The sequence below is a fragment of the Procambarus clarkii genome, chromosome 37 (assembly GCF_040958095.1).
Source record: "Procambarus clarkii isolate CNS0578487 chromosome 37, FALCON_Pclarkii_2.0, whole genome shotgun sequence".
In the NCBI taxonomy this organism is placed as follows: Eukaryota; Metazoa; Arthropoda; class Malacostraca; order Decapoda; family Cambaridae; genus Procambarus; species Procambarus clarkii.
This window is the reverse complement of record NC_091186.1, coordinates 12,005,734-12,032,593: the sequence shown is the minus strand read 5'-3', so window position 1 is coordinate 12,032,593 and position 26,860 is coordinate 12,005,734. Positions and strand designations below refer to the sequence as shown.

At 43.2% G+C, this 26,860-nt stretch overlaps 1 protein-coding gene across 3 annotated transcripts in view; it reads left to right on the top strand.

Annotated features, from left to right (window-relative positions):
* SMC5 (structural maintenance of chromosomes 5) overlaps window positions 1-26,860 on the top strand; it is a 71,301-nt gene that overhangs the window by 30,397 nt on the left and 14,044 nt on the right. For all 3 annotated transcript variants that reach the window (XM_045754493.2, XM_069337132.1, XM_069337131.1), the window contains exons 10-17: window positions 4,472-4,632; window positions 5,554-5,679; window positions 7,812-8,023; window positions 12,442-12,599; window positions 13,725-13,875; window positions 17,075-17,191; window positions 20,795-20,903; window positions 24,725-24,901. In XM_045754493.2, coding sequence (XP_045610449.2) covers window positions 4,472-4,632; window positions 5,554-5,679; window positions 7,812-8,023; window positions 12,442-12,599; window positions 13,725-13,875; window positions 17,075-17,191; window positions 20,795-20,903; window positions 24,725-24,901 — 1,211 coding nt within the window. The remainder of the gene's footprint in view (window positions 1-4,471; window positions 4,633-5,553; window positions 5,680-7,811; window positions 8,024-12,441; window positions 12,600-13,724; window positions 13,876-17,074; window positions 17,192-20,794; window positions 20,904-24,724; window positions 24,902-26,860) is intronic.

Genomic DNA, 26,860 nt, shown 5'->3' with positions numbered 1-26,860 from the left:
TATGTGAGCTACATGCTCTCCTCCAGTGCAGGGGTTTCTGCTCTTTCGAGCCTGGTGATTGGTTTGTTTGGTTGCAGCCCTCTCCTTCTTTTCTGGCGAAGAACAAGACAGCTGCTTTCCGGAGTTGGTGCTGGGTTGTTTCCCCCATCCAACCCAGTTCCCCCCACCGTCCATCCATCCAGTCCCCCCCCCCCTCACCGTCCATCCATCCAGTTCCCCCCCTCCCCACCATCCATCCATCCAGTTCCCCCCCCCCCCCACTGTCCATCCATCCATTCCCCCCCCCCCACCGTCCATCCATCCAGTTCCCCCCTCCCACCGTCCATCCAGTTCCCCCCCCCCCAACGTTCATCCAGTCCCCCCCCGCCCCATTGTCCATCCATCCATCCAGTTCCCCCTCCACCGTCCATCCAGTTCCCCCCCCACCGCCCATCCAGTTCCCCCCCAACCGCCCCATTGTCTATCCATCCATCCAGTTCCCCCCCACTGTCCATCCATCCATCCAGTTCCCCCACCATCCATCCATCCATCCATCCATCCATCCATCCATCCATCCATCCAGTCCCCCTTCACCATCCATCTTGGGATCCATGGCTTTATATACAGTGGTACCTCAGAATTCGAGTGTCCCTGCATACAAATTTTTTTGAATAAGAGCAAGATTTGCTCAGAAAATTTGCCTTGGAACGCGAGGGTGTTGATACGCATACAGACCGACCTAGCGAGTGGTGGCAGGGCGATCGTCGCTCAATTTACCAGTGCCTTGCGCCCAGTGACTATCCCGCCTGAATTCTTCACCAGGATTTTCAGTGTTTTGTTGGATTTTTGGCCATTTGACCATAAGTTATTATATATCTCACCATGGGTCCCAAGAAAGCCAGTGGTAAGGATCAAGGCAAGAAAGCGCTTGTGAGGATGACAATAGAGGAAAAACAAGATATCATTCGAAAGCATGAAAATGGTACACGTGTTGTTGAACTTTGTAGGCAGTACAACAAAGCCACGTCAACGATATGCACTATACTTAGCATGAAAAAGGGCATTATGAGTGCTAAAGTGGCAAAAGGCGTAAGAACAATCACGAAACAAAGACCACAAATTCTTGAGGAAGTGGAAAAGTTATTAATTTGGATACACAACAAGGAGTTAGCTGGTGATAGTGTTTCAGAGGCCATCATTTGTGAGAGAGCCAGGGTATTGCACGAAGACCTTGTAAAGAAAACCCCTGGAATGAGTGCAGATACGATAGACTTTAAGGCAAGCAGGGGATGGTTTGAAAAATTTAGAGAAAGAAGTGGTATTCATAGTGTTGTGAGGCACGTGGAGACCGCTAGCTCAGATAAACTAGCGGCTGAAAGATTTATTGAAGAATTTAGAGAGTTTGCAGAGGTTGAGGGATATCTACCGCAACAAGTTTTTAATTGTGATGAAACAGGACTGTTTTGGAAAAGATTGCCTAAGAGGACATACATTACCAAGGAGGAAAAGTCCTTGCCCAGACACAAGCCTATGAAAGATAGGTTTACGCTTGTGCTGTGTTCAAATGTGAGTGGCGATTTGAAAATTATACCCTTGCTTGTGTATCATTCTGAAAATCCAAGGGTTTTCAGACAGTATAAAGTGCAGAAAACCCAAATGTGTGTGATGTGGAGTTGTTGTTGATGTTAAAGATTCGCTATCTAGAACAAAATGTTCCAAGTAGCACGGGCTATGGTGAGCCCGTAGTCGCTGATGTGGAGGGTTAATAAAAGGGCATGGATGACTAGGATTTTTTTTTCGGAGTGGGTGAAGGAAATGGTTTGCCCTGCCATAGAAAAATATCTGCAGGAGAAACATTTGCCACTCGAGGCCCTACTTCTCCTTGACAATGCTCCTGCTCATCCTCCAGGCTTGGAAGATGAATTGTTGCACAGATAGTAATTTTCTCACAGTAAAGTTCCTTCCTTCCTAACACCACTCCTCTAATTCAGCCTATGGACCAGAAAATCGCAGCAAATTTTAAGAAAGTTTATGAAAGGGCACTTTTCCGGAAATGTTTTGAAGTGACTGTAGCTACAAGACTCGCCCTCAAAGCGTTCAGGAAAGACCATCTCAACATTTGTAGTGCTGGAGAAAATTTTCCTGAATGTGACATAACTAGACTTTGAGGGGTTTGAGCCTGTAAATGATGTGCCTATTATTGAGGAAATTGTTACTCTGGGCCGGCAAATGGGCTTGGAATTGGATGGTGATGATGTGGAGGAGTTTGTGGAAGAACACAACGAAGAACTGACCACCGAAGAACTCCAAGCCCTTCAAAAGGAATAGGAAGAAGACACAGCTGAGGATGTTTCTCCAGTGGAGGAGGATGAGGCGATACAGAATGTCCCTTCTGCAGACATTAAGAAGTGGTGTCAGATGTGGGAAGAAATGCAAACTTTTATTGAAAAGACTTCCCCAGAGAAAGCTGTAGTAGGCCATTGCATTAATCTTTTCAATGACAATGTGATGCCTCACTACTGAGACATCTTGCGAAGAAGGGAAAAACAATCTTCCATGGACAGATTTGTTGCGAAAACATCGAGCAGTGAGCCACAACCAGGACCTAGTGGTATGCAGGCAAAATGTGCCAGAGAATGCACTCCAGAGAGGTCCTCACTGCCTGATGTTATAATGGAAGGGGACTTCCCTTCCAAACAGTAACACCTCTCCTCCTTCCTCCTCCTCACCATCTTCCATATGCCAACAGCAGTCATCAGCAAGGGTAAGTAATAACCTGAACATAGTTTTGTAGTGTAGATTTTTATGAATTGGGTATCAAATTTAGTTTGATGTGAGGTTTTTGGGTAGTCGGGAACAGATCAATTCATATCCCATTATTTCTTATGGGGAAATTAGCTTCGGTTTACGAGTTTTCGGAATACGGGGTGTCTCCAGGAACGGATTAAACTCTTAAACCGAGGTACCCCTGTATAATAAGAACTTTCTTGTTAAAAAAAAAACAAAGATGACTGAAATTCTTCGCAAAAAATTCAAAGCGCGGCCACAGTCGTCACTACGCGAGATGTACTTGTAAACAAACTGAGAGAGAGCGCCTCGCCTTCCCTAGCACCACATGCTCATTCAACCCATACGTGTACGAACAGACGTAGTCTTTCAAGTAAACTCTCGTCTTCCAATTCTAATTTTACAACGAATTTGACGTCGTGTTCCAAGAAATTCGTCTTCTAGGGCAGTTGTCAACCTAGGTTCCACTCTATAGCTATATCAGCCTTGATAGCTCCGGGAAGCCTTCAGGTCTTGCACAGAAAATGCCATTTCATTACATTCTACGCTGGTTTATTTATTCAAATAATACAGTATATTGTGGTGTACATGTTAGTGTCACTTGTATATCTGTAATTACCTAAGTGTAGTTACAGGATGAGAGCTAAGCTCGTGGTGTCCCATCTTCCCAGCACTCTGTCATATAATGCTTTGAAATTACTGACGGTTTTGGCCTCCACCACTTTCTCACTTAACTTGTTCCAACCGTCTACCACTCTGTTTACAAAAGTGAATTTTCGTATATCTGTGTACATATCTACATGTTATAAGATATAAATAACATTATTGATTTGAAAAAACTATGGTAAAAGCGTTCAAAATATGAAGAAAATTAATTATACCCAGTATTCAATGCACATACAACTTCGAGGAAGATATATGGGGCTAGATTGAGTTTGGCTGCGAGATAATCATACTCGCCAGAATTGCTTAGTTGATTGTAAAGATGTATAAATATGTAGATAATTGTGAGTATATAGTGTGAAAATAGCAAAAACAGTAGGTTTCATTGTTCAAAGAACATAATATTGTACACCTATTAGTTACACGAATGTTTGTGTGTATCGATGTTCTGCACATTTTATTATACAGTACTGTATAAATTTCTCAAATTACACACTATTGTGTAATATTACTGCTAGAAATCAATACAGCAACAAATCAGTAACACTGAAATAAATCGGCACAAATATATTCGTATAGCATCTTTCACCGAACGCATGATCTGGGCAACCTCCTCAGGGCATCTACTCCATGAACGCTCGTGAATCAGTGACATCACTGTTAGATTTCTTCCCTCCACTACAGCCAAAGTAAGCTACATAAATTTTTAATTTTTGTAATTTCTCATGATCAGGTAACACATTTTAACAATATTAAAAAGGAGGGGGGGGGGGGATGTCATATAAAATGAGTATGCTATGAAGAGGTTAAGATGGTTTGAGCATGATGAACTAATGGGTGATGGTAGAGAGCCATCTTGTGGAATGGATCAACACCCTATTATCCTTGACACCTCTGAGCTTCAGTCTTTGGAGATGCGTCTGTGGAGTTTTATCTTGCTCGAGTGATATACAGGTATTTTCCTTTTATTGAGGTTATGCACTTATATTTTTTGCTTTGGAAAATAATAAAATTGTGCTAATAAAAGCTTTGTTGATTGCAGATGTGGTGGCTCAGAAGACCCTCAAGGAGCTGGCAGAGAAAATAAACAGTGCTTCCCATACTAACCTTCATTTGAAGGATAAGCAGCATAATGCTGAAACAACAAGGACATCGTCTATCCGAAAGATGAATGCCTGTCAGGTGGAATTGGCTGGCATCCAGGTGAGCAGAATGAACTCTTAATGTTGCCTTAGAATTTACATCATCACATAACATGCAGATAAATGTTTTAGCTATGTGTAACCATGGAGTTAGGGTGGCATGTAAAGTATTTTTCAACATGTAAGACATTTTCTGAATTTTATTTTTGAGTGGGGGCATGTTTTATCATACATTTATTGAAAGTGATCTTCAGGTGGGTTTGAAAGGAGGGGGGGGGGGGGGTTAAACATGTAATTTTGTGTGGGTAAATATAATATATACTCAGTGGTGGACCAAAAACGTATCCTCTTTACCAAAAAAGTATGTTGCCCCAAAAATTACCTCATCCTAGTAAGAAAATTATTTTTCCTTTTCCATTTATCTAAGTCTAAAAGAAAGAATCAACTCGCCAGTTAACAATTTGGTTGTTTTCTGAAAGTATTGTTCTCAAAATTAATTTCACGTTCTTAGTTTGATATCTGTGTATACTGGTTAAATGGTCACTTAATAATACAGTACAATTTCAATTTTGGCTGTTAATATTAACTGGAATTTGAAAACAACAAAATTACTAATATAATGCTATTTTGGGTAAGCATTCATCAAGCATTTACATGTCCACTGACAAATCTGTATAAATTTCCTTAATCATGGCAGCTTTGTTGACATTTATTAAATAGTTTACAAGCTCCGAAACTTTACCACCCAAGGTTATTATTTTGAGAACCTCGTAGTGTTTCGGACTCGTAAAATGCTTAATAATGCAGATCAAGCTGCTTTGATTGAGGTAAGATGGACAGAGCTTACAAGTGGACACGTACATGCTTGGCGATTCCTGGCCTGGTGAGCTCCCGGGCATATCGGTGTATAGGCGTGTGCTGAACACTTCTAGAACCAAGGCAGTAGTTTATCGATTATAGCTGATGCTGTATTTTTATGCAGGATATTAGCAAGCAGCGCTTGGAACTCCTAAGCAGGAGGAACCGTGATGCCTACAATGCCATGAAGTGGTTGGAAGAGAACAGAGACAAGTTCGCTGCTACTGTACATGCCCCCATGTGCACGCTGGTAAGTTATCTTGTGTGTCCTCATAAACACTTTGTGGTATGTTTGGCCCGTGCACATACTTGTGTGGTAGACGAGTTTCTTCTTGTGTGGTACGTCTTATATCCTGATGTACACTTAGGAATGTTCTGTACAATGCAACATTCCAGTGTACACACTTATATTACCTAATGTCTCCATGTGTTTACTGGTATGTCACCATGTACACATGGGTATGCTACCTCCTACATCCCCATGTATACGTTGGTATGTTACTATCCTCATATACAGGTGTATCTAGCACTATTATATCCCTCGTACAATGTTCCTTAGCCTCGAGTCCCGGGCTCCCCTTAGCCTCGAGCCCCGGGCTCCCCTTAGCCTCGAGCCCCGGGCTCCCCTTAGCCTCGAGCCCCGGGCTCCCCTGAGCCTCGAGTCCCGGGCTCCCCTGAGCCTCGAGTCCCGGGCTCCCCTGAGCCTCGAGTCCCGGGCTCCCCTGAGCCTCGAGTCCCGGGTTCCTTTAAGCCTCTTGTGAGGCAGCCAGATTAAGGTCCTAATTTCTGGCAGACAAACACGATTCACTTGAGGCTTGTTTGGTTCATAAGGGTTGGTTAGTGCCAAGACTTCAGCTTGGGAAACCACTATAGGGAAAGCCCTCCTGAAAAGTATTGTGAAGGTAAACGGTAAGTAAACATTATGCGTGGAACCCTTTGTGACAGCTATGTCGTAAGGAATGCTGACTCCACTTAGCTAAACAAAAAGCCTGGTGCTTGCAGAATTTTGTTTGGATTGATGAGTGACTTTGAGGTGCCACCTAGTGGTGCACTTAGGTATATGCACTGAAGTATTGACCTTGGTCAAACTATAGTTTACCTTAAGTGAAGAAATCCACAAGGGCTGTGATGAGGGTTCGAACCTACGTCCGAGATGATCCCAGATGCGCCTTAGTCGATTGTGCCATGACATGGTCGTTGTCGCAATCAACTAAACTGTGTTTGGGATCATCCCGGACGTACGTTCGAACCCTCATCTTGGCCTTTGTGGATTTGTTCATTTGATGTATCACACTATTGTGATTTCTGTGTGTATAGTTTACTCAATTTCACTTTTGTTTTTCTCTTTAACCCTTCAAATGTGCATGTCAACCAGGGTCATTTTCATCGATAGGTGCGCAGGCCAACCAGGCTCAAGCCTGGTTGACCTGCGTACCTATCAATGAAAATGACCCCGGTTGTACAACCAGGGTCATTTTCTAAAAATAACAAAAAATATTCTAGGCTACACTTAATTTTTTAGGTGTAACCTAGGATTTAAATACTCACGGGTACATGTGGCTCACATTTACTTCCTATATCCTCTAGTAAATGCTATCTTTGAAAAAAATTGTGGGCACCCCACAATTTATAATTGTGGGGTGCAATTCCTTTACAAAAGAAATTGTAAAGGATCTAGGAGTAGTCATGTCAAAAGATCTTACCTTTACTGAACACCATAAAGTAGCTGTCACAACTGCAAGAATAAGAAAATGACAGGTTGGATAATACCAATGATACTTTTTTTTTTTTTTTCTCTCTCTCTCTCTCTCTCTCAAGGGTGGAATATTGTTGCAATCTAACAGCCCCATTCAGAGCCGGAGAAGTTGCTGACCTAGAGAGCGTGCAAAGATCCTTTACCACTAGAATCCACTCTATAAGTCATCTTAATTATTGGGACCGATTAAAAGTTCTAAATCTGTATTCTCTAGAGCACAGATGAGAGAGATAATCTACACATGGAAGCCATTAGGAGGACTGGTTCCAAATCTGAACACAGAAATAATATCACATGAATTTAATGATTGTGGCAAAAAGATCCTTACAGTGATAAAAGACTATGTACAAGGTTCAGATATGTTAACCCAATGCAGGTGGCAATGTTCCCAAAGTGAGTCCTACTCTGCCACTATCCATCCTCTGAATGGTAGTGGATCTCGTACCCATTCTGTGGGTGGTAGTGGTTACAGACACTCATAATGAGCTTAAGGACTGAACCCCAAAATTCATTTAGGTAAAAAAATTAGTCTTGATAAGCTTGTTGCACAATTTAATGTATACAATATATCATTAGTCTTTTGTATATTAATTTTCAGGTCTTTAGTTTCTAATTTTTGTTTACAGCTAAATATGAAGTACACCAAGTATGCCAAATATGTAGAGAATCGAATTAGTGAAAATGACTTGGTGGCATTTGTATGCGAGGACAAAAATGACTTGAACCTGTTTAAAGAAACGATGGACAAGCATCGCCCAAAAATTAGTGTGAATATAGTACACTCGACTGCTGCCAATTTGGATCAGTATCAACCTCGATTATCTATAGAGAACATCAGGTATGTTACCTTTTTTTTTTTTTTTATCCTGTTGAAGGCATTTGTATTAATTGAATTGGTTAAATTATCATATGTACCTTTTAACAATTAAAAGTATAGTAAAATTAACAAACGTGCATTCACAGCTTTAAGAATCTGCTTTTTGTGGCAAAATTTTATTTGCAGAGATTGGGGGATAAATGCCAGGGATAGTGATTTGAGGAATTAAAAAAAAAGCAGCGTTGAATGTAATGAAACGCCATTTTCTGGGCGAGTCCCGGAGGCTTCCTGGAGCTATCTAGGCTGATATGGATATTCCTAACTTTGGCATCAGTCAACGTGGGTGGAGTTTTAGGCCTACCGAGAACCACGAGCCAGAACCTGGCCCCCTCAGAGAGGCACGAGGAGCAATGGCCTATAGACATGCACATGTGATTTTGGAACATTCTATACAGTGACAGTTTAACAGTGATAAATTTTAGGTACTCGGGTACGGCAAAAATGAGGATCTGAAACATAATACAGGGTACAAAACACAATCGAATCTGCCCATAGTAGGAAAACAGCATGTCAGGGATTTGGGAATAGTGATGTCCGACGATTTGACGTTTGGGGAGCATAACCGAGCAAATATTGCGTCGGCCAGAAAAATGATAGGGTGGATTATGAGAACTTTCAAATCCAGAGGTCCCATCACAGTGGTTGTACTCTTCAAGTCAATGGTGTTGACGTCTCGAGTACTGCTCAATACTCGCTTCCCCCTTCAGAGCAGGAGAGATTGCTGAAATATAGAAAATACAGAGAACTTGTACGGCACGCATAGTCGAGATAAAACGCCTAAATTATTGGGATCGTCTCGAAGCTCTCCAAATGTACTCTAGAAAGGAGACGAGAGAGATACCAAATAATATACACATGGAAAATACTGGAGGGCCAGGTCCCAAATCTACACAGTAAAATAACAATGTACATACTGGAGTGAACGATATGGAAGAAAATGCAGCATTGAACCAGTGAAGAACAGAGGTGCCATAGGCACAATCAGAGAACACTGTGTAAACATCAGAAGTCCGCGGCTGTTCAACGTCCTCCCAGTGACTATAAGAAATATTGCCGGAACAACCGTGGATATCTTCAAGAGAAAACTGGACTGTTTTCTAAGAGAAGTTCCGAATCAGCTGGGCTGTGGTGGATATGTGGGCCTGCGGGCCGCTCCAAGCAACAGCCTGGTGAACCAAACTCTCACAAGTCAAGCCTAGCCTTGGGCTGGGCTTGGGGAGTAAAAGAACTCCCAGAACCCCATCAAGCGGGTATCGAGCAGGTATATCTGCCATCGACCAGGACAGACAACCAGGATTGTAAGCGCCCACAGGAGCAGTGCAACCAACCTCAGCAGGGCAGAACGACGCACGCGAAGCAGAGTAACAGAGGAGGAAAACTACCCAAGATGTGTACCACACTAAGGCAAAAATGTACTGTCTGGCAAAGGAACACAAGGAAAAGGCTATAGCCAGGGCCACAATCCTAGCACCCCAACAAAAAGGAACAGTAGGGGCAGGCATGAGTGATTGGAACCTACAGCCACCAGCAGACAGTGCAACACAGATGCTGGTAGGGACATAAAAGATGATGAAAGAACTCAGGTCTTCAACTGAAGACCAACAACTGAACAGGGGGCTTTCCAATCGCAGGAAACTGAACGTGTACACAGTACAACCTAGCACTAACACTAGTATAGCCAATAAGCACATACTAAGACACACAACAATGTGTAGTATAGAGGTAGAAAATGCAAGGAAAATGGAATGTACACGATCAAGTAAATATATAGACCCACTCCAATGTACAGTATACATTAGAGTGCAGCCAGGCACTGAACGACGGCCAAGGAAGGAGTGACCAGAAGCAAAGACCGAGTCAAGGAATGAGTGTTTCGTTCATTCCTGTACCCTTAAATGAGTGTTTATCATTCCTTTCCCCCTTGTGGAGAAGGGTTCCATGGAACCCTTCTCCACAATTAGGCCTTAGCCTTGGACTCAGGAGCATTGATATAAGCACATAGGTAGGTCACTTTAAGATGCACACAGTGGTCAATCAACATGCCACAAACAACACCCGACACTCATCCAAAAACCGAGAACCAGTGCTTGGCCGACAGTGTTACCAGACCATATACTCTCATCTGTAAAGCGTAGACAGTACTGTGTCACGACACAGCCGAGCCATGTAATATTCCGGGAGCAGCACTAGCGGATCATGTCCCGAGATGTGTGAACCGTAGATGATTAGGTGTAGAGTAAAGGTGGAGGCGGTGCCACTCTGAGGCCACCTCACACCTGTAAAAGCAGAGAAAGAACTAAGTGTTCTCCCCATATATAAAATCCAGAACTTTCCCAGTATCCAGGGGGCTATGACTGGAAAGAAGATGAGCGAGAGCGGTGTAGAACCTGCGATGTAGGACGCGGAACAATAACACATGTTTACACCTCGTGGTCAGACTGGTAGGTCGGACCCGGTGTTCATGCGGTCACCAGTTCGAATTCTTATTTAAGAACTTAAGCTTCCTTTCACATTCAAAAGGTGACACCCCTCGGTTCAACACTTGCATCAGAGGAGCTCCAGCATATTTCAACAATCCTAAGTATTGTAGTACAGGATGATAGTGAGTGGTGTCCCAGAGAACATAAAGGTATAGTGCTTTTGAAAAATAGGTGAGATAACAGGAATGTGCTAAGGGAAGTGAAAAATTGGATGAGAAAAAGTTGCCCTAGTGTTTCCAGTGCAGAGAAGAACATTCAAGATGGCCACCAGCAAGAGGAAAAACAAAACAGCTTGATTTTGGGGGATTCAATGAAGAAAACATTGAAATAAGCAGTCTACACAATAAGTTGGTAAAATTAGGTACTAGTGAACTCTTATGTAGAAATAATTGGTAAACTGAAAGTAAGTAATGACCATTTGAATAGCAAAGTTTTATGTCTTGAGGGTTTAGTGAAAGACTTGTGCAAGGATAAAAATCAATTGGAAACAAATTGCAAAGCCATGGAAGAAGAAAATAAACTCTTAAAAATAGCTTTGGAAGAAGTTGAAGTAAATTTAAACATAAATGACTACAATAGGTTAGGTAAGGAAATTCAACAGGAGAAACAGCTTTTGTCAGCACAGATGGAGGAAGTTACACAAGGAATAGAACAGTACAAGAAGGAACAAATCCACAAGGGCCGTGACGAGGATTCGAACCTGCGTCCGGGAGCATCCCAGACACTGCCTTAATCGACTGAGCTACGACAGGGTAAAAGGGTTGAAACTAAAGTTCTAGTTCTGAAACAGAGGCACAAAATCCTGGTTTGTGCCTCGGAGAGGCTACGGGATCCAGTAAGTTCAGTAGAACTTCGGTTTCAACCCTTTTACCCTGTCGTAGCTCAGTCGATTAAGGCAGTGTCTGGGATGCTCCCGAACACAGGTTCGAATCCTCGTCACGGCCCTTGTGGATTCGTTCATTTGATGCATCACGTTAGTGTTGTAAAGTACAAGAAGGATATGCAACTCACCTATGCACAAGTGGCCAAGAAGAAGAAAAAATAGAAGCAGTAAAGGAAGCCAAACACTGCAGCAACCAGGATAAAACAAACATTAGGCTGGAAGGGAGAGAGGAACTGGCATCTAACTCGAAGTTGGTGCAAAACACAGTTGATCGGAGTAAGTCCCTGATAATTTTTGGCTGCAAAGAAAAGGAGATAACATCTAGTTCAGAAAGAGCTTTAGAAGAAGCGATGGTAGTAGATAAAATTGTTGGCCTCGTGAAAGGTCTTACTTCCATAGAGAATGTGTGAGACTACAGGAGAATAGGCAGATACGTAAAAGGGAAATATCGACCTCTGAGGATCACCCTAAACCATGCCAAACGGATGGAAGTATTGTACTAAGGAATGCTAGAAAATTACAAAGTGATGATAATGCTCATATATAAATATCAGGATGTTATGTACCTAGCTGTTACCTTACATAGATTCCAAGGTTCAATGTGCCCATGGCCTGGTCTCTTGACTAGGCATCACTGTAGGTAGTCTGGTCAACCAGGCTGTTAGACGTGGATGCTCGTAGCCCGATGTGTAAATCACAACCTGCTTGACTACGTATCCTTTGGTGTTCTCTTTTGTGCACCATGAGAGGTCAGCCAGTTATGCCCCTTATGTTTACAGGGGAATGTTGAAATGTCTTGGGGCCCTTGATGTTAATAGAATTCTTTCTCGGCGTAGCTATTGCATTTCTGCTTTTCAATGGGGTTATTTTGCACTTCTTGCCATACCTCTGGTGTCATGTGGTGTTATTCCCATGTATATAGTATAAACGTTTGAAGAAAAGTAGGCCAAAGTACAGTACCTCATTCATTTGTTCCCAAGTAAGAAAAACTAATTAATTGTATTATTTTACTACAGACAATATGGATTTGAGAAGTATATGCTGGAATGTATCGATGCACCACCCGCCATATTGACGTACCTGTGTCGTAATTATCAGATACATCGAATTCCCATAGGGGGGGAAATGGTGGACGAAGCTAAATTACCAATGGACTTCAACATCTACTACTCGGGTAAGTAAATGTGTCCATCTTATTTTTATTTTAACTCATTTATAATTCCAGTAACAGATACTTTGATTATTTTATCCTCATCCTTCATCCTCATCTCAAGGCTGTATTTGTAGATTGGGTTTCTTTAAATTTTGAACATAATATCTCCATGTTTCATTATTAGTGTACCTAAGGAAAAACGGTATCTAATAATATATACTGTACATGGAAAATACTGGAGGGCCAGATCCCAAATTTACACAGCAAAATAACAACATACTAGAGTGAACGATATGGAATTCATGCAGAATAGAGCCCGTCAAGGGTAGAGGGGCCATAGGGTACAATCGGAGAACACTGTATAAATATATCGGTTGTTCAGTATCCTCCCAGAAAGTATAAGAAATATTGCTGGAACAAAAGTGGAAATTTTCAAGAAAAACTGGACACTTTTCTGCAAGAAGTGCCTGACCAACCAGGCTGTAGTGGAATAGTGGGCGTGTGGGCCGTTCCAAACAAGAGCCTGTTGGACCAAGCTTTCACAAGTCGAGCCTGGTCCAGGGCCTGGATCGGTGAGTAGAATAATCCCACAACCTCATCCAGATACAATCCAGGTCTCTTATTATGGTAGTGTGTTGCAGTTTTTATTCTATAGAATCTCTTTGTAAAATTATCCAGGTCAAAACAGTATTGGTTTGATGACCTAACCTCATTACTCACTAGCACATTAATGCACACACAACAGTTTTATTCTAAATCATCCATAGGTACCATTTTTTCTTGTAAGAGTTCATTTGATTATGCGATGGTCTTTAAGTATGGTCCTCTGCCCGAAACACTATACGTGTTAGTGGCTTTACAAGAATGTAAAAGTACTAATATTATGTAATCTCACAAACTCATTGTACCTTTTGTAAATAAATACAGTAAGTAAATAAAAATATTAACAGTATATTGAAATTATTTATGTTTGATTAGTTGTCTTGACATTTTAGTATTTGGGATATCGGATAAGAATAATTATCGTGGTCTTCCATTTTCTTAGAGTAATTTGTAATTAGTAAAGGGAGACAATTTGCATACTGTAGTTGTTTCGTATTGATGAATTGACAGGATATGCTATAAAATCTTGTGTGATTTCATCAGGTGACAATCGGATTAACAAGAATAGATCTCGATATGATGGTGAGTGGTCTTCCATCACTCACAAAGTCCATAAAGCATCACTGCTGCACATCATACTTGATACTCAGCGTATTGAACAGCTCAATCGAGACATCGTCGAATGCAAAGGCTGGTGAGTTTATATTATTATTTAATGTTTATAAATTCTAAAATTAAATTTGGAAACTTGTAATATAACCATCACAACATGTACTGCCCAAAACTAGTACAAGAGTGTGAGGAAGTGGCTAACTTTTATGTTTATAAATTTATGTAAATGACCTTGAAGAGGGAGTGAGCTTGTACACGTTAATGTTTGCAGATGATGCAAAGTTAATGAGGAGAGGAAGAACTAAAGTGGACTGTAGGGGGGGCTGCAAGGAGATCCTAACAAACTTTTGAAGTGATCAGAAATGGCTACTGGAATTCAATCCAAATAAGTGCTAAGTAATGAAAATGGATAAGGGAGACTGTATATATGTACAAATCCACAAGGGCCGTGACGAGGATTCAAATCTACGTCTAAGAGCATCCCAGACACTGCCTTAATCAACTGAGTTTATCCAGGTCACCCTAGGTGATCTGGATAAACTCAGTATTGTCCAGATATGTAGATATGTATTTAACTATTCCATAAAAGGAAGGTAATTACATGAAACAACAAGAAAAAAAAGACCTGGGAGTAGAGATAATCCCAACACTAACACCAGAAGCTCATGTGAACAGGGTAACATCGGTAACATATGGGAAGTTAGCAAACATTAAGATCATCATTTAAGAATCTAAACAAGGAGGCTTTCAAATCCATACACACTGCCCATGCGAGACCATTATTTGAGTATTCAGCTCCAGCATGGAACCCACACCATGTAAAACATATCCAGAAACTTGAAGAAAGTTCAGAGGATTGCAACTCGCTTAGCATTAGAATCGAGATGCTAAGAAATAGTGGACGGAGAGGCTTCAGCTATAAGGACAGGTTGAGAGAACTCGCCCTAACAATCTTAATCCTTGTGCTGCTCATTACATACGTAGACGATGGGAGTAACTGTCGTGGAATGACGCACATCACACATAGGTGATTGAGGGGTCCTGCGGCTACATGGGGTTCACGTCAGATTCTTCAAGGATCTAGTAAACAGATTACATTTAAAAAAAATTGTGGGCAACATTCTCGGGTGTGAAAGCCTCCATACTGAGTGAGCCGCTACGGCTCGCGCACACAGCATGAGCTAACAGCAGTATTGTTCAGCTTGTGACCACAGCATCGCCTAAAAATGTCAAATATATATGTAACTGCTATTATTTAGCAATGATAGTATTACAGAAGACCCCTGACTATGATAAAAATGACCAGAATTCTGATAAAAGCCGGATTGTGGTGATAATTAATGCTGTGCGTAGTATAGTGGGAGGTGTAACGATGAGGAAGGGAGGTAACGTCGTCTGCTGACTCTGAGTGGCTACCTGTTATTGTTTGGACTCACAATACCAGCTTAGTGGTTTGCTATGGTGAACACAGATGTAGCACTTATATATAACGTGTGTGTAATAACAGCAAAAGGAATATGTTGGGAGGAGCCATTTTGGTGAGGATGGTGGTGTCGTCTGGTAGCTGCTGTGTCACTTGTCAAGCAGTTTTCTGGGGGAGCCTCTTTGGCTCCCTGGAACTGTCTAGGCTGATATGAATGTATTAGAAAATTTCTAATTTCTGTTTTTCAAAAAATGCATGTTTTTACCTGTCACAGGTGTGGCATCTAAATAGTAGGTATATAAAAAATGCACGTATTTGAATGGAACGTTGTCAAAATTTCAAAGCAATCGGTGAAGAACTTTTGGAGATTACAGCGTGTGTTGTTCTTACATCCTACAGATGGCGCTGTTTTTCAAAAAAAGCATGTTTTTTCCTGTCACAGGTGAGGCATGTATATAGTAGGTATATAAAAACACTCGCTTATTCGAATGCAATGTTGTATAAAAATTTCAAAGCAATTGGTAAAGAGGTTTCGAAGTTTTCCCTCTCATGAAAAACACTCGAAAAACACAGCTTTTCAAAAAAAGTGTGTTTTTTCCCGTCACAGACGGGACATCTACATAGTATGTATATAAAAACCCGCTCGGATGCGAATGGAACGTTGTGTGAAAATTTCAAGGCAGTTGAAGAACTTTCGGAGATTAGCGATTTTGAACAAACGAACATTTCCATTTTTATTTGCCTGTATATAGATTGCTCCTCTTATACATACGCTTGATTGTCTAGAGCTCCACGGTTAGTACAGTATTCAGAATATGTGGCTCGTTGGCAGTGTGTATCACTGACAGATCTCATAGTAACTAATGAGGTGGGCGTAAGGGTATATATACAGTACAGTATATGATTGTAACCAGGTCAACTAATCATCAATTGAATAACTATGGTGCACTATGTGTAAGACACCAATGTGCCACCTCATCTGTAGGTAGCACATTGGTGTCTTAGCCTTTGCTTCAATGCATATTGTTGCCCATATGGTGGCAATTAGCCCTGTGTGCAGGCCTACTGATGAAGTGCCCGACAGAGAAAACTGGTGCATATGTGGTGTGTGGAGCGGATCTCTACATTAGGAAGTGTTTCGCAGACTATCATGTTGAAAGAGTACTACAGTACACTGTACAATAGTACTGAAATATTGTGAATAGTGTACATATACATATATACATAGTAGGCCTTGAAAGATTATCCTTATTTAGTTAGTAATACATACTCGCTCCATGCTTTTGTGAATTATGTGCTCATGAATCAAGTTATTCAACTTATACAAACTATAGTAAATATAAAAACAAGTGGAAACGATTGTAGAAACATCCAAGATGAACACTGAAGTGGTGTGTCATACCACAGTGTAAGCACAGTGTCAGGTGTTGACAGACGCCACCCCAAATTACCCCCCTCCCCCTTTTGCAACTCTTAGCTGCTCATCTAAACTGTAAAAAGGTAGATATTTATTTTTTTCAGTTTTATTAAATTTTGCATCCAGATTAATAATTATATTAGGAAAAAAATAGTTTTTTGAATTTTTCATTCTTTTGATCATATGCTGGTATGGGTCTAAACTGAATGCTGCGTGTTGAGAGTTAAATTTTGATGGGAAGAAAATCAAGCTCTATGATGCAAGACCACTAACCATGTTTTAAAACTCAGTATGGTGATGTATTTTAGGAAGCTTGCAAGTTAGTTGGATGCTGGCAGTAAACGCGCAGGTACTGTTGTGACTTTCAGGAAAGGTGCTGTATTAAGTTTTTTTCTGTGATAAAGGGTGCGTATTTTATTTAAAGTTTTATTTTACTTTCAGGATAGCAGAAGCAGAAGCAGAACTGAAAGCAGTGGCAAAGGAACAAACTGAATTAAATACGAACCTGGAGTCCTGGCGTAATGATAAACGTGTCCTCATGTCTCGCAGGGAGGAAAGGTGATATCAGCCGTGCTTGTATACTTTTACTGAAATTGCTAGGGGGGGGGGAACCCCTTGGTGGCTTCCTGAAGCTGTTGCTGAGATAGCTTCCCACTACTTAGCCACATCATTCATAGGCATCCTATTGCCCATTATAGACCAGAGTCAGAATTTGGCCCCTTGAAGAAACACAAGGTGCAGGAGATTTTTACGATTTCCGTCACCAGAAATTCACCCAGAAAATAGAAGAGTCAAAACGGACAACTGAATGGTTTATGAAAACAAATAACTGAAATGCACATTTTTTAATGTGTAAAAAAATCACATTCAATGATTTTTCTAAATTACTGAAGATTAAGAGACAGCAAAAGAATAGCTCCAAATTTTGTTTTAATTAGAAAAGGTAGAAAACACTTCCCACCACACATGTGCATAGTGACCAGCTGGCAGCGTCACGACCAAGCTGGCATGACCAGCTGGCAGCGTCACGACCAAGCTGGCATGACCAGCTGGCAGCGTCACGACCAAGCTGGCATGACCAGCTGGCAGCGTCACGACCAAGCTGGCATGACCAGCTGGCAGCGTCACGACCAAGCTGGCATGACCAGCTGGCAGCGTCACGACCAAGCTGGCATGACCAGCTGGCAGCGTCACGACCAAGCTGGCATGACCAGCTGGCAGCGTCACGACCAAGCTGGCATGACCAGCTGGCAGCGTCACGACCAAGCTGGCATGACCAGCTGGCAGCGTCACGACCAAGCTGGCATGACCAGCTGGCAGCGTCACGACCAAGCTGGCATGACCAGCTGGCAGCGTCACGACCAAGCTGGCATGACCAGCTGGCAGCGTCACGACCAAGCTGGCATCCCATGCTTAGTCCTGTTGTTGATGCTTCATGTTCCACATCTAGTGTATTGTCCCAAATGTTTTAGTATTTTGCTCACAAGAATGTTTTCAAGCCACACTCTAAAGTAACTTGACTTTCTGCACGTTAGGGCTTCTTTCCCTATGTGCTCGTTTAGCATTGCTCATGCGCTGTTAGTTTCTTCTCTGGTTTCTTTGCCCAAGAGGTCAAATGAAATCAAAGATTGTCTGTAAGCTAGACAAAAATGGTAACCATCAATGCTACTGCAAGGCTCAAGCCAACCCAAACCCAAAATGGTGGACACAAAAGGAAGTGAAGGCCAGAAATCTTCCTCTGTTGGTTTTCAGTTCGTCCACAGGAGGAACTGTAACACCAACTTTGCCAAATACGAGGGAAGCAGGAATTGTGGGAACATGACACAAATTGGTACACTGAATAGAATATGGAAGTGATCCCAGGAGGAGCTGCCACAGCACCCCACTTGAAACTGAAGGAGAAAGAGTGAATCCCTCTCAGGGGGGGAGGATAAAACCTTCTGCAGAAGGAATCAGAGACCAGGAAGGCTGAAGGGCAACCAAAGACCACCCTGGATTTCCTCCCAGCCCTGGAAGCCCAACTTTAAAGTCCCTGGTAAAGCTGAGCTCTGTGCTGGATGCTAAGACAGAGTGGAAGCACCACAATTGACTAAAGGGATCAAAGTCAAAAACCTCCCCAGAAATAGTAGGTAATGGATCCTCGGCAGTAAGCAATGGCTCGCCTGCCTCTGACATTGAAAAGGAAGGGGTGATCCCTGGAGAATGCCGAGCTACACCCCATGAGAAAAGCAGGTCAGGCATTGAAACCCAGAAACATCACAGAGCCCAAAGAACGTAGGGAAGGGAATATATTGGAGCCTGGCTAAGGCAACACAGCCAGATAAAGAAAAAAAAAAAGAGAAGTGAAATTAACTCTTGATGCTCTAAGATGAGAGCCCTAAAAAACAATGGGCAACCACACACCACCAATTCTTTGCCACCCGGAACTACAAGAACAAGAGGTCATAGATTTAAACTAACTAAACAAAGATGCCAAAGAAATATAAGAAAATTCACTTTTGCAAACAGAGTGGTAGAAGGTTGGAACAAGTTAAGTGAGAAGGTGGTGGAGGCCAAAACCGTCAGTAATTTCAGAGTGGTGGGAAGACGGGACACCACGAGCGTAGCTCTCATCCTGTAACTACACTTACGTAATTACTTAGGTAATTACACACACCATCACAAAACCAAATGGGCAAATGCCTATTTGGTTTTGTGACAACATCCCTCCTGTTAAATTTCCTTATTACAAAAGTAACAATGTGCCACCTGTTGAACCTCTTTACTACAAAAACAAAGTAAACAAAAAGACACAGACTGACTTAGTGAACCAAAGCATTGCATGTCTTTGCAATGCTTTGCAGAGAGTTGTGCCCAATCAAGATGTGAACTTTGGAGGCTAAACAAATGATCAGTAACCTGAGGCAGTGTTGACAAGCAACCCTCAAACTCGCACATAGCTAGTGCTAGCTCGATGAATTGATCAATCATTAGCCACATCTCGGACTCGCAGGTTAATTACAAAGGCCTAAAGGCAACTAACCTCGTTAGTTGCCTTTAACTGGGTCTTGTTGTGGAGTCACGTCTTGTATACTACCCAGGGCAAGGCTCTCCACCTCAGCAGCCTCTAGTGGGTGAATGCCTTCCCTTGTACACGTTCCCCCTATCATGAGGCCCTGAGGGCTATTATGTTCGTTTGCAGCCAACTTCTTTTTTTTCTGGCAAAGAACAAGTCGGTTGGCTTCCAGAAGGGTCCCTTTATCATTTGTTCAGCTGAGGATGCATCATGTGTATGTGGTGGCAGCTCTCTACCACTACTTTCATGCCACCGATTCTGCTTTGGTGAATGCCTTGTGGGTCAATCCTCATTCCTTTTTCTGTTCCAAGGCTCGTATTTCTGGGGTCATGTCTCTCGGCCAGGATTTTCATCCTCGTCCTGATTTTTGTGGAGTTCCCGCCTCCCTGATAGGTTCCCTATGTTTTCTTTCTTCTCCTTGGGTAGCTAGCTTCAGGGAGCCACGAGGAGCTTCCCCCAGAAAACTAGTGTTAAATGAATGAATTGCAATTTCTAGGCTCCCTGATCCTTCCCCTCCTTTCCAGGTCATCAGGTGGACGATTGTCTGTCCTAGAACTGAGCTTGAGGGGTGCTGGCTGGCCTTGGGCAGCCTTCTCCTCTCCGGAAATGAGTGGGGGAAGTGGGGTGAACGAGCTCTCACTAGCTCCGAGATATTTTGATCATTTGTTTATATAGTTGGGGAATTCTTTCAGATGATTTAAAGGCTTCAGTCTCTTTTGAATCCAGCAGTGGTTTGTTTTAACTTGCTGACTTTCTGGATGCCTTCTCTGGTGTGGGGATGAAAATGTCACTGTTCCCTGTGCCTGTGAGAGGGGCGGGTGCTGGCTCTGGTCCCCGGTAAGCCTCGAGAACTCTGACTGACATGACCCAGTAGATGGTAACCATCTCAGGATGTAGCTTCCGGAAGTTATCAGGGCTTGTCCAGAAGTTGGCGTTTCATTACATCCAAAGCTAGTTTTATTACTTGGTACTGTATTTTATAATACTGTAAGTTTGAAGTGTGTACTTCCTCACTCACTAAAGCAGATGGATCTTTAGAAGATTTTGCTCGGCACACACTTTTGATCTATATTCTGAAGTATTATTACAAGACATTCACTCCACAGAAATCATCTTCAACAGAGGATAAGTAGTAAGAAGAATCAAATTGAGCGGCGCAAGCAGGGAGCCATTGATCTTGAGGCTGAAGAAGGAAGGATGAAAGCAAAAATACAGGTAATGGCTGGAAACTTGTGTTGGTTGTTCTCAAACAAAATTAACATTACAATATGCCATAAACAGCAGTTGGTAGAGCAATGTTTCTCTCTACTGATGTTCTTCATTAACACACAAATTTCCTTGTATCCCATATTTTTTTTATTTTTATGAATGAAGACATTTGTTTCCTGACATCCTCAATAAACTTGTGTTTTGACTTCCCCATGCTGGACTTTCCTGGCATTACTTAGATTAAAATTACCTTGGCTTAGATCAATGCTAACTTCAAACACACGCCTTGGTGATTTGAGTGAGAAATTGACTCGGCCATGATGTTAACACCATGGAGTGGAAGACACGTGAAAAACAAAATTAGTGTACACAACCAGTAACACTAGCATTGGTGCTCGTCTGTGGCACAGTGGATAAATAATGAGGTGCAGCTAGTAGTCGGCAGCCTAACTAGAGTGGGTTCTGGAAGCTCTTCTACTCCCCAAGCTGTCTGGGGCCAGGCTTGTCTTGTGAGAACTTAGTCCACATCTGTTGCTTGGGGTGTTCTGTAGGCCCACATGTCAACTACATCCCCGTTGGTCTGGCATTTCCTGCAAGAATGTGTCTAATTTTTTTGTGTACACTTTTGTTCCAGCCATTATATCATAGTACATGATTACATGTGGAGCTGAATAAAGTGAACAGGTTTGATTGTGTGTCCAGTCTGGAACGGGATTACAGGTGGTATGACTAATATAATGCAAATAACTTCAAGTAGTACCGTGAGAAAACTAACTTCTAAGGAAAGACAGTAAATGTGGTATTTAGTTTTAATAAAAAGAGAGAAAGCACACAGAACTGCATATTACTTAGGAAAAGGTAGAAACAAAGGCCAAGCTTAACCTATGATTTAACTAGCCTGTTCTCTTGATTACAACTTCATATAAAATGCAGGGGTTTAACCTAACCAGAAGTGTTAGACCCTAGGTAACCTACCTAACCTACCAGAGCCTAATTATTAGGTTCATGAAGCATCAGTATTGTGGGGATTTTAAATTTTCCCTAATCTGCAAATTGGGTGTTGAGGTTGTCTCCCATTATGTACAGCGGCCAGTTCTGTTCCTCCGGGAGATGTTGTGCTTTCGTGGGGTTTTCTTTTTCTTTTTGTTTATTTTGCCTGGTGGGGGGTCTGTCCCCCTTGGTTCTGATCCACTTTCTTGTATATTGGTGGTCCTCCGCTAGGTCCCTGTGCTTGTACACGTCGCATGGGTTCAGTTTTGGCAGTTTCTCTTGGTAGTTTGGGCCTAACCGGTTAGCAGTACCTTGCCTGGGCTTCCCTTAGCAGTCAGCTTAAGGGCCCTGGAAAATTCCATTGGGGCTCATTGGATCTATGGACACGTTCTCTGGGTTCCAACCCACCAAGTGCAGGGTTGATGGTTTCTCTGTCCCCTTGTTTCAGGATGACGCTCGCCTGTTTTGCCTCCATCATGCCGCCTGCTGGGTCAATGACATTTTTTACCCTGAGTCCTGCGAGTCTTGTTCCTTGCTTGAGCCCCAGTTTACCCATTCTACTGATATTGATGTTTGGGTACAGGTGGCTTCAGCATTGCATGCACGGTATCGGTTGCTGCAGTTGTTGCTCACCCGGATGCCCCGTTTGGGTTATGGGGACCCGAACTTAGGGACATTAGTCACTTATTTTGGTTTCGTCTGCGCTCCCGAGTTCTTCCCAGGTTGGTGTTTGTCCTGCTTCTGGTTCCCATATGTCTGAGGATTTCGGAGTCGTGGCAGGGTTTAGATGGAAGTGAGACTCGGGGGCTGCCCCATCTGGGTTGGCGACGGAAGCATTTGAGCCAGTTCCTTCCCCCGAAGCTTCTGGGTTTTACTAACAGACCCCTTCTTTTCTGCTTTTACCCTGGGCTCGGCCTTTTCTATGGGGGCTGAAAGTGTGAAGGCTGGCTTTGCCCCGGGTCCTGACATGGAGGATCACGGGACTGGGGAGGAGTTGACTTGGGGGGGCTTGGGCCCCGTTTAACCCCGCTTGGGTGTTGGTACCCTCTTTGTGGACTTATGTTTGCAGGGGGAGGGGTTTTCTCATGCCCTCATCCTGTATGAGTATGATTTGTCTTCAGCTCCTCCCCGGGTTCAGTTTCGGGTTCCCTTGTTTGTTTGATTTATTTATTTATTTATATATATACAAGAAGGTACATTGGGATTGTGAGGATACATAGCATAGTAATTACATTCTTGTAAAGCCACTAGTATGTGCAGCGTTTCGGGCAGAAACGGGTTCTTGGGTTCTTCGATTCCTTCCTTCCGGAGGTTTTTGGCTTCTCGAATCCCACCTAGGGAGGTTCGGGAGGCCCTCGTTGTGTACCTCCTGCGAGACCCGGATTACGCCTCGGTTATGGATTCGTCTGCTTTTGAGTTCACACCTACTTTTCCCTTTTGGGTGCATTACGAGGGACCGGAGTTTTCCTGGCTAGCAGACTGCCCTTTCTTTTCATTGGGTGTGTGGCATAGGTTTTGTCGGACCCCGCACGCTTGATTGGCGGGAGACTTCTGCTGTTGTACAGGTTTACCAGGGGGGGTGAGTACGAGTTCCTTAATGTGTGCTTTTTCGCCCCTGTGCTTCCTAGGGACGTCGGAGTTGTGCAGGTTCCTTCCCTTTCGGCTGTCTTGGTTGCTGAGGAATTGCACGCCTGTGGGCAATTGGCCTCGGTCTTGCTTTTCTTTTCCCCTTCTCGGGCTGTCCTCAAATTGGCTTGAGGGGGATGTGGAGGTGCTGGGTGCCAGGTCTTTGTCTGGTGTGCATACCTCTGCATCTCGGGCATTGGCTGCTATATTGAAGTTGTTTGAACCGATTCTCAAGGAGGCGGCCTGTTTTTTGCTTCTCGCCTCATGTGTCAACAGGCTGTGCTTGCACTCTCCTTGGAATCTGCTTAGGTCTTGGCTCTTTATGTTTCCGTTGCCTTTTTGTCCGTTGCTGTTTGCAGAGTCTGCTGTCATGCAGTTTCTGCAGGCCCATGTCGGACTTGTTGGTTCTCATGGGGACCATGATGGCTCTTCTCGTAAGGATCATGCCAAAACTCTGGGTTCTTCCAGTTGTGGTAGGGCAATTTCAGAGCCGGCGCTTTCTTCAGAGCCGGCGTTGTCTGGTTGGTGCATTGATCGCTCAGCTCGTCGGTCAGCTTCTTGCAAGGGGCATCGGCTCTTTTGTGGATTGCCCCATTGATGGGGTGATGGGGAGGAAGCTCGTGCTGTTTGCTTACACCTGATCCCATGATACGTGGGCGTTTCGGGCTGTCTCTTCCGGTCTGCGATGACGTTGGGTGGTTCCTCCTCCTTCGGGGGTTCTGGGCTGGCCTCTTCCCCTGCGCTCTGTCGGGTCGTCTTGGAGTGGGTACGCTTGAGCATGGTCAAAACGTCCAACTCCCTCAGGTGGGTTTCTTGCCTGTTTCCAGGATCTGAGGTTCATTCTAGACTTGTCACATCAGAACCCCTGGATCTTTTGGCTCTCCTTTCGGCTGACCACTCTGTCCCAAGTCTGGCTTCTCTTGGAGCCAGGTGCTTGGGTGGTGTCTCTGGACCTCCGGAGCTCATATTGGCACGTCCCAATTCACTCTTAGTTCAGGGATTGGTTAGGGTTTGTGGTGGGGCGTCAGGCTTTCCACTTAACACACTGTTGTCAGTGAAGGAGACATTTCTCCTGCTGTAATACATATTGCACTATACTGTGGGAATATTATGGCTATGTAATGAATAGTTTTCATATACGTGATGTAGTTTATATAACTTTATATTGACCCACTTTTGTATGTAATATCACTAATTTCTGTTTCTTGTAGGATATTGTGAAAAATATGGTTGATGGGTGTGGCATGAGCGGAGAGGCTCTGAGCACATCTGTAGAGGGATTTAAGAATTATCACAAAATGATATGTCGAGCAAAGACAGCACAAGCAGCTCTGCAAGCCTTCGAAGAGCGGTTGAATTCATCGGAAAGAGAAATAGCAACTTTGCAGGTATGAAACTTGTTGTTTATCACTGATTTGTTGCATTTATACTTTCTTTTCTGTAGGGAGACTCCCTGAAGCTATCCGAACTGATGTTTGCTATATTACTTTGGGGTCATTAGTCAATTATGCCTACCAGGAACCACGAGCCAGAACCTGGCTCCCTCAGAGAGCTACAGGGAGCAATGGCCTACGAGCACTACATTTAAAGTACAGAATGTCATAATTCCCATCGACTAGGAAAGGCATTCAGAAAGCTCTCACAAGTCAAGCCTGGCCTTGGGCTGGGCTTGGGGAGTAGAACTCCTCTTAGTACCCCATCAGGCAAATATCAAACTCCCCTCTGAACCTGGGTGTTCTGTTCATTAGGTCCAGGTGTTCGTTTTCTTTGTTTGCAGCCTTTTCCTTCTTTCATGGCGAAGAATGAGACAGCGGGTTTCCGAAGGAGTCCATTGGTTGTGGATGACTGGTTGGTTAGGCCAGGGGTGCATTATGTGTCGTGTCTGGTGGCGGCATTCTGTCGCTGCCTGCGAGCCACTATTTATGTGATGCAGGACGCTCTGTGGATGGATCTGGTTTCCCTGGTTCCCTGTTCCAGGGCTCGTGTGTGTCAGGTTGTCCACAGTGTCATAAAGTTCAGCCAGCCTGCTGCCTACCCTTGTGCCCATGACATTTGGATGTATGCTGCTCTCAGAGCGGTTTCTGTGGGGAACCCACTCCAGCTCCCTGGAGCTATCAGACTGATATGCGATATATATTAGTCTGGGGCATCGGTCAATTGGAGTTCAGCCTACTGGAGACCACGTGCCAGAACCTGGCCTCCTCAGATAGGCAATGGGAGCAATGACCTATGGAAACCCCCCTTGTATTTTGGGACATTCCATGTCTGCAATCGACCAGGGTTAGCATCCAGAAAGGTAGGCATAACAAAACAGACCCCACATAGTAAGAAAATTGCAACCAAAGACCAAACAGAGGCATAACTCCCCCCAACCTAAAGAAGAAGCAAACAAGCAAACATCACACTGAAGAAAAACAAGACTGAAAAACAAGAGTTGCGAGGAGAAGCTAGAGATGTTAAATAGGCCAAAGTTAGCAGGTAGAAAAAAGAAGCAGTATGATCACCAATTACAAAATAATAACGGGAATTGACCAAATTGACAAAGAAAAATTCCTGAAACTGGTAACCTCACGAACAAGAGGTCATACATTCAAGATAGTCTTGCAGTTACCTTGCGATGATTTTGAGGCTTAGCGCCCCTGCAGCCCAGTCCTCAACCAGGCATCCTGGTTGCTGGATTGGTTAACCAGGCTGTTGGATCCGGCTGCTCGCAGCCTGATGTATGAATCACAGCCTGGTTGATCAAGTATCCTTTGGAGGTATTTATCAAGTTCTCTCTTGAACACTGTGAGGTGGTAGGCCAGTTATGCCCCTTAAGTGTAGTGGAAGCGTGTTGAACAGTCTCGGGCCTCTGATGTTGATAGTTCTCTCTGAGTACCTATTGCACTGCTGCTTTTCAATGGGGGCATTTGGCACAATCTGCCATGCCTTCTGATCTCATGTGGTATTATTTCTGTGTGCAGGTTTGGGACCAGCCCCTATACTGTTTTCCATGTGTAAATTATTATGTATCTCTCCCGCCAGTGCTAAAGAGAATACAGATATTGGCCTTTTAGTCGTTCCCAATAGTTTAGATATTTTACTGAGTGAAACTTTTACTGAGGAAGCAAACATGTCAAAAAAAAATTATAAAGTTTTCTTTTGCAAACAGAGTGGTATACAGTTGGAACAAGTTAAGTGAGAAAGTTGTGGATGCCAAAATCATCAGTACTGTAGTTTCAAAACGTTATATGACAAGGAGTATTGGAAAGATGGGACACCATGAGCGTGGCTCTCATCCTGCAACTACACTTAAGTAATTACACTCACTCACTCACTCACTCTAATTCTCGCACACTTACTCTCAC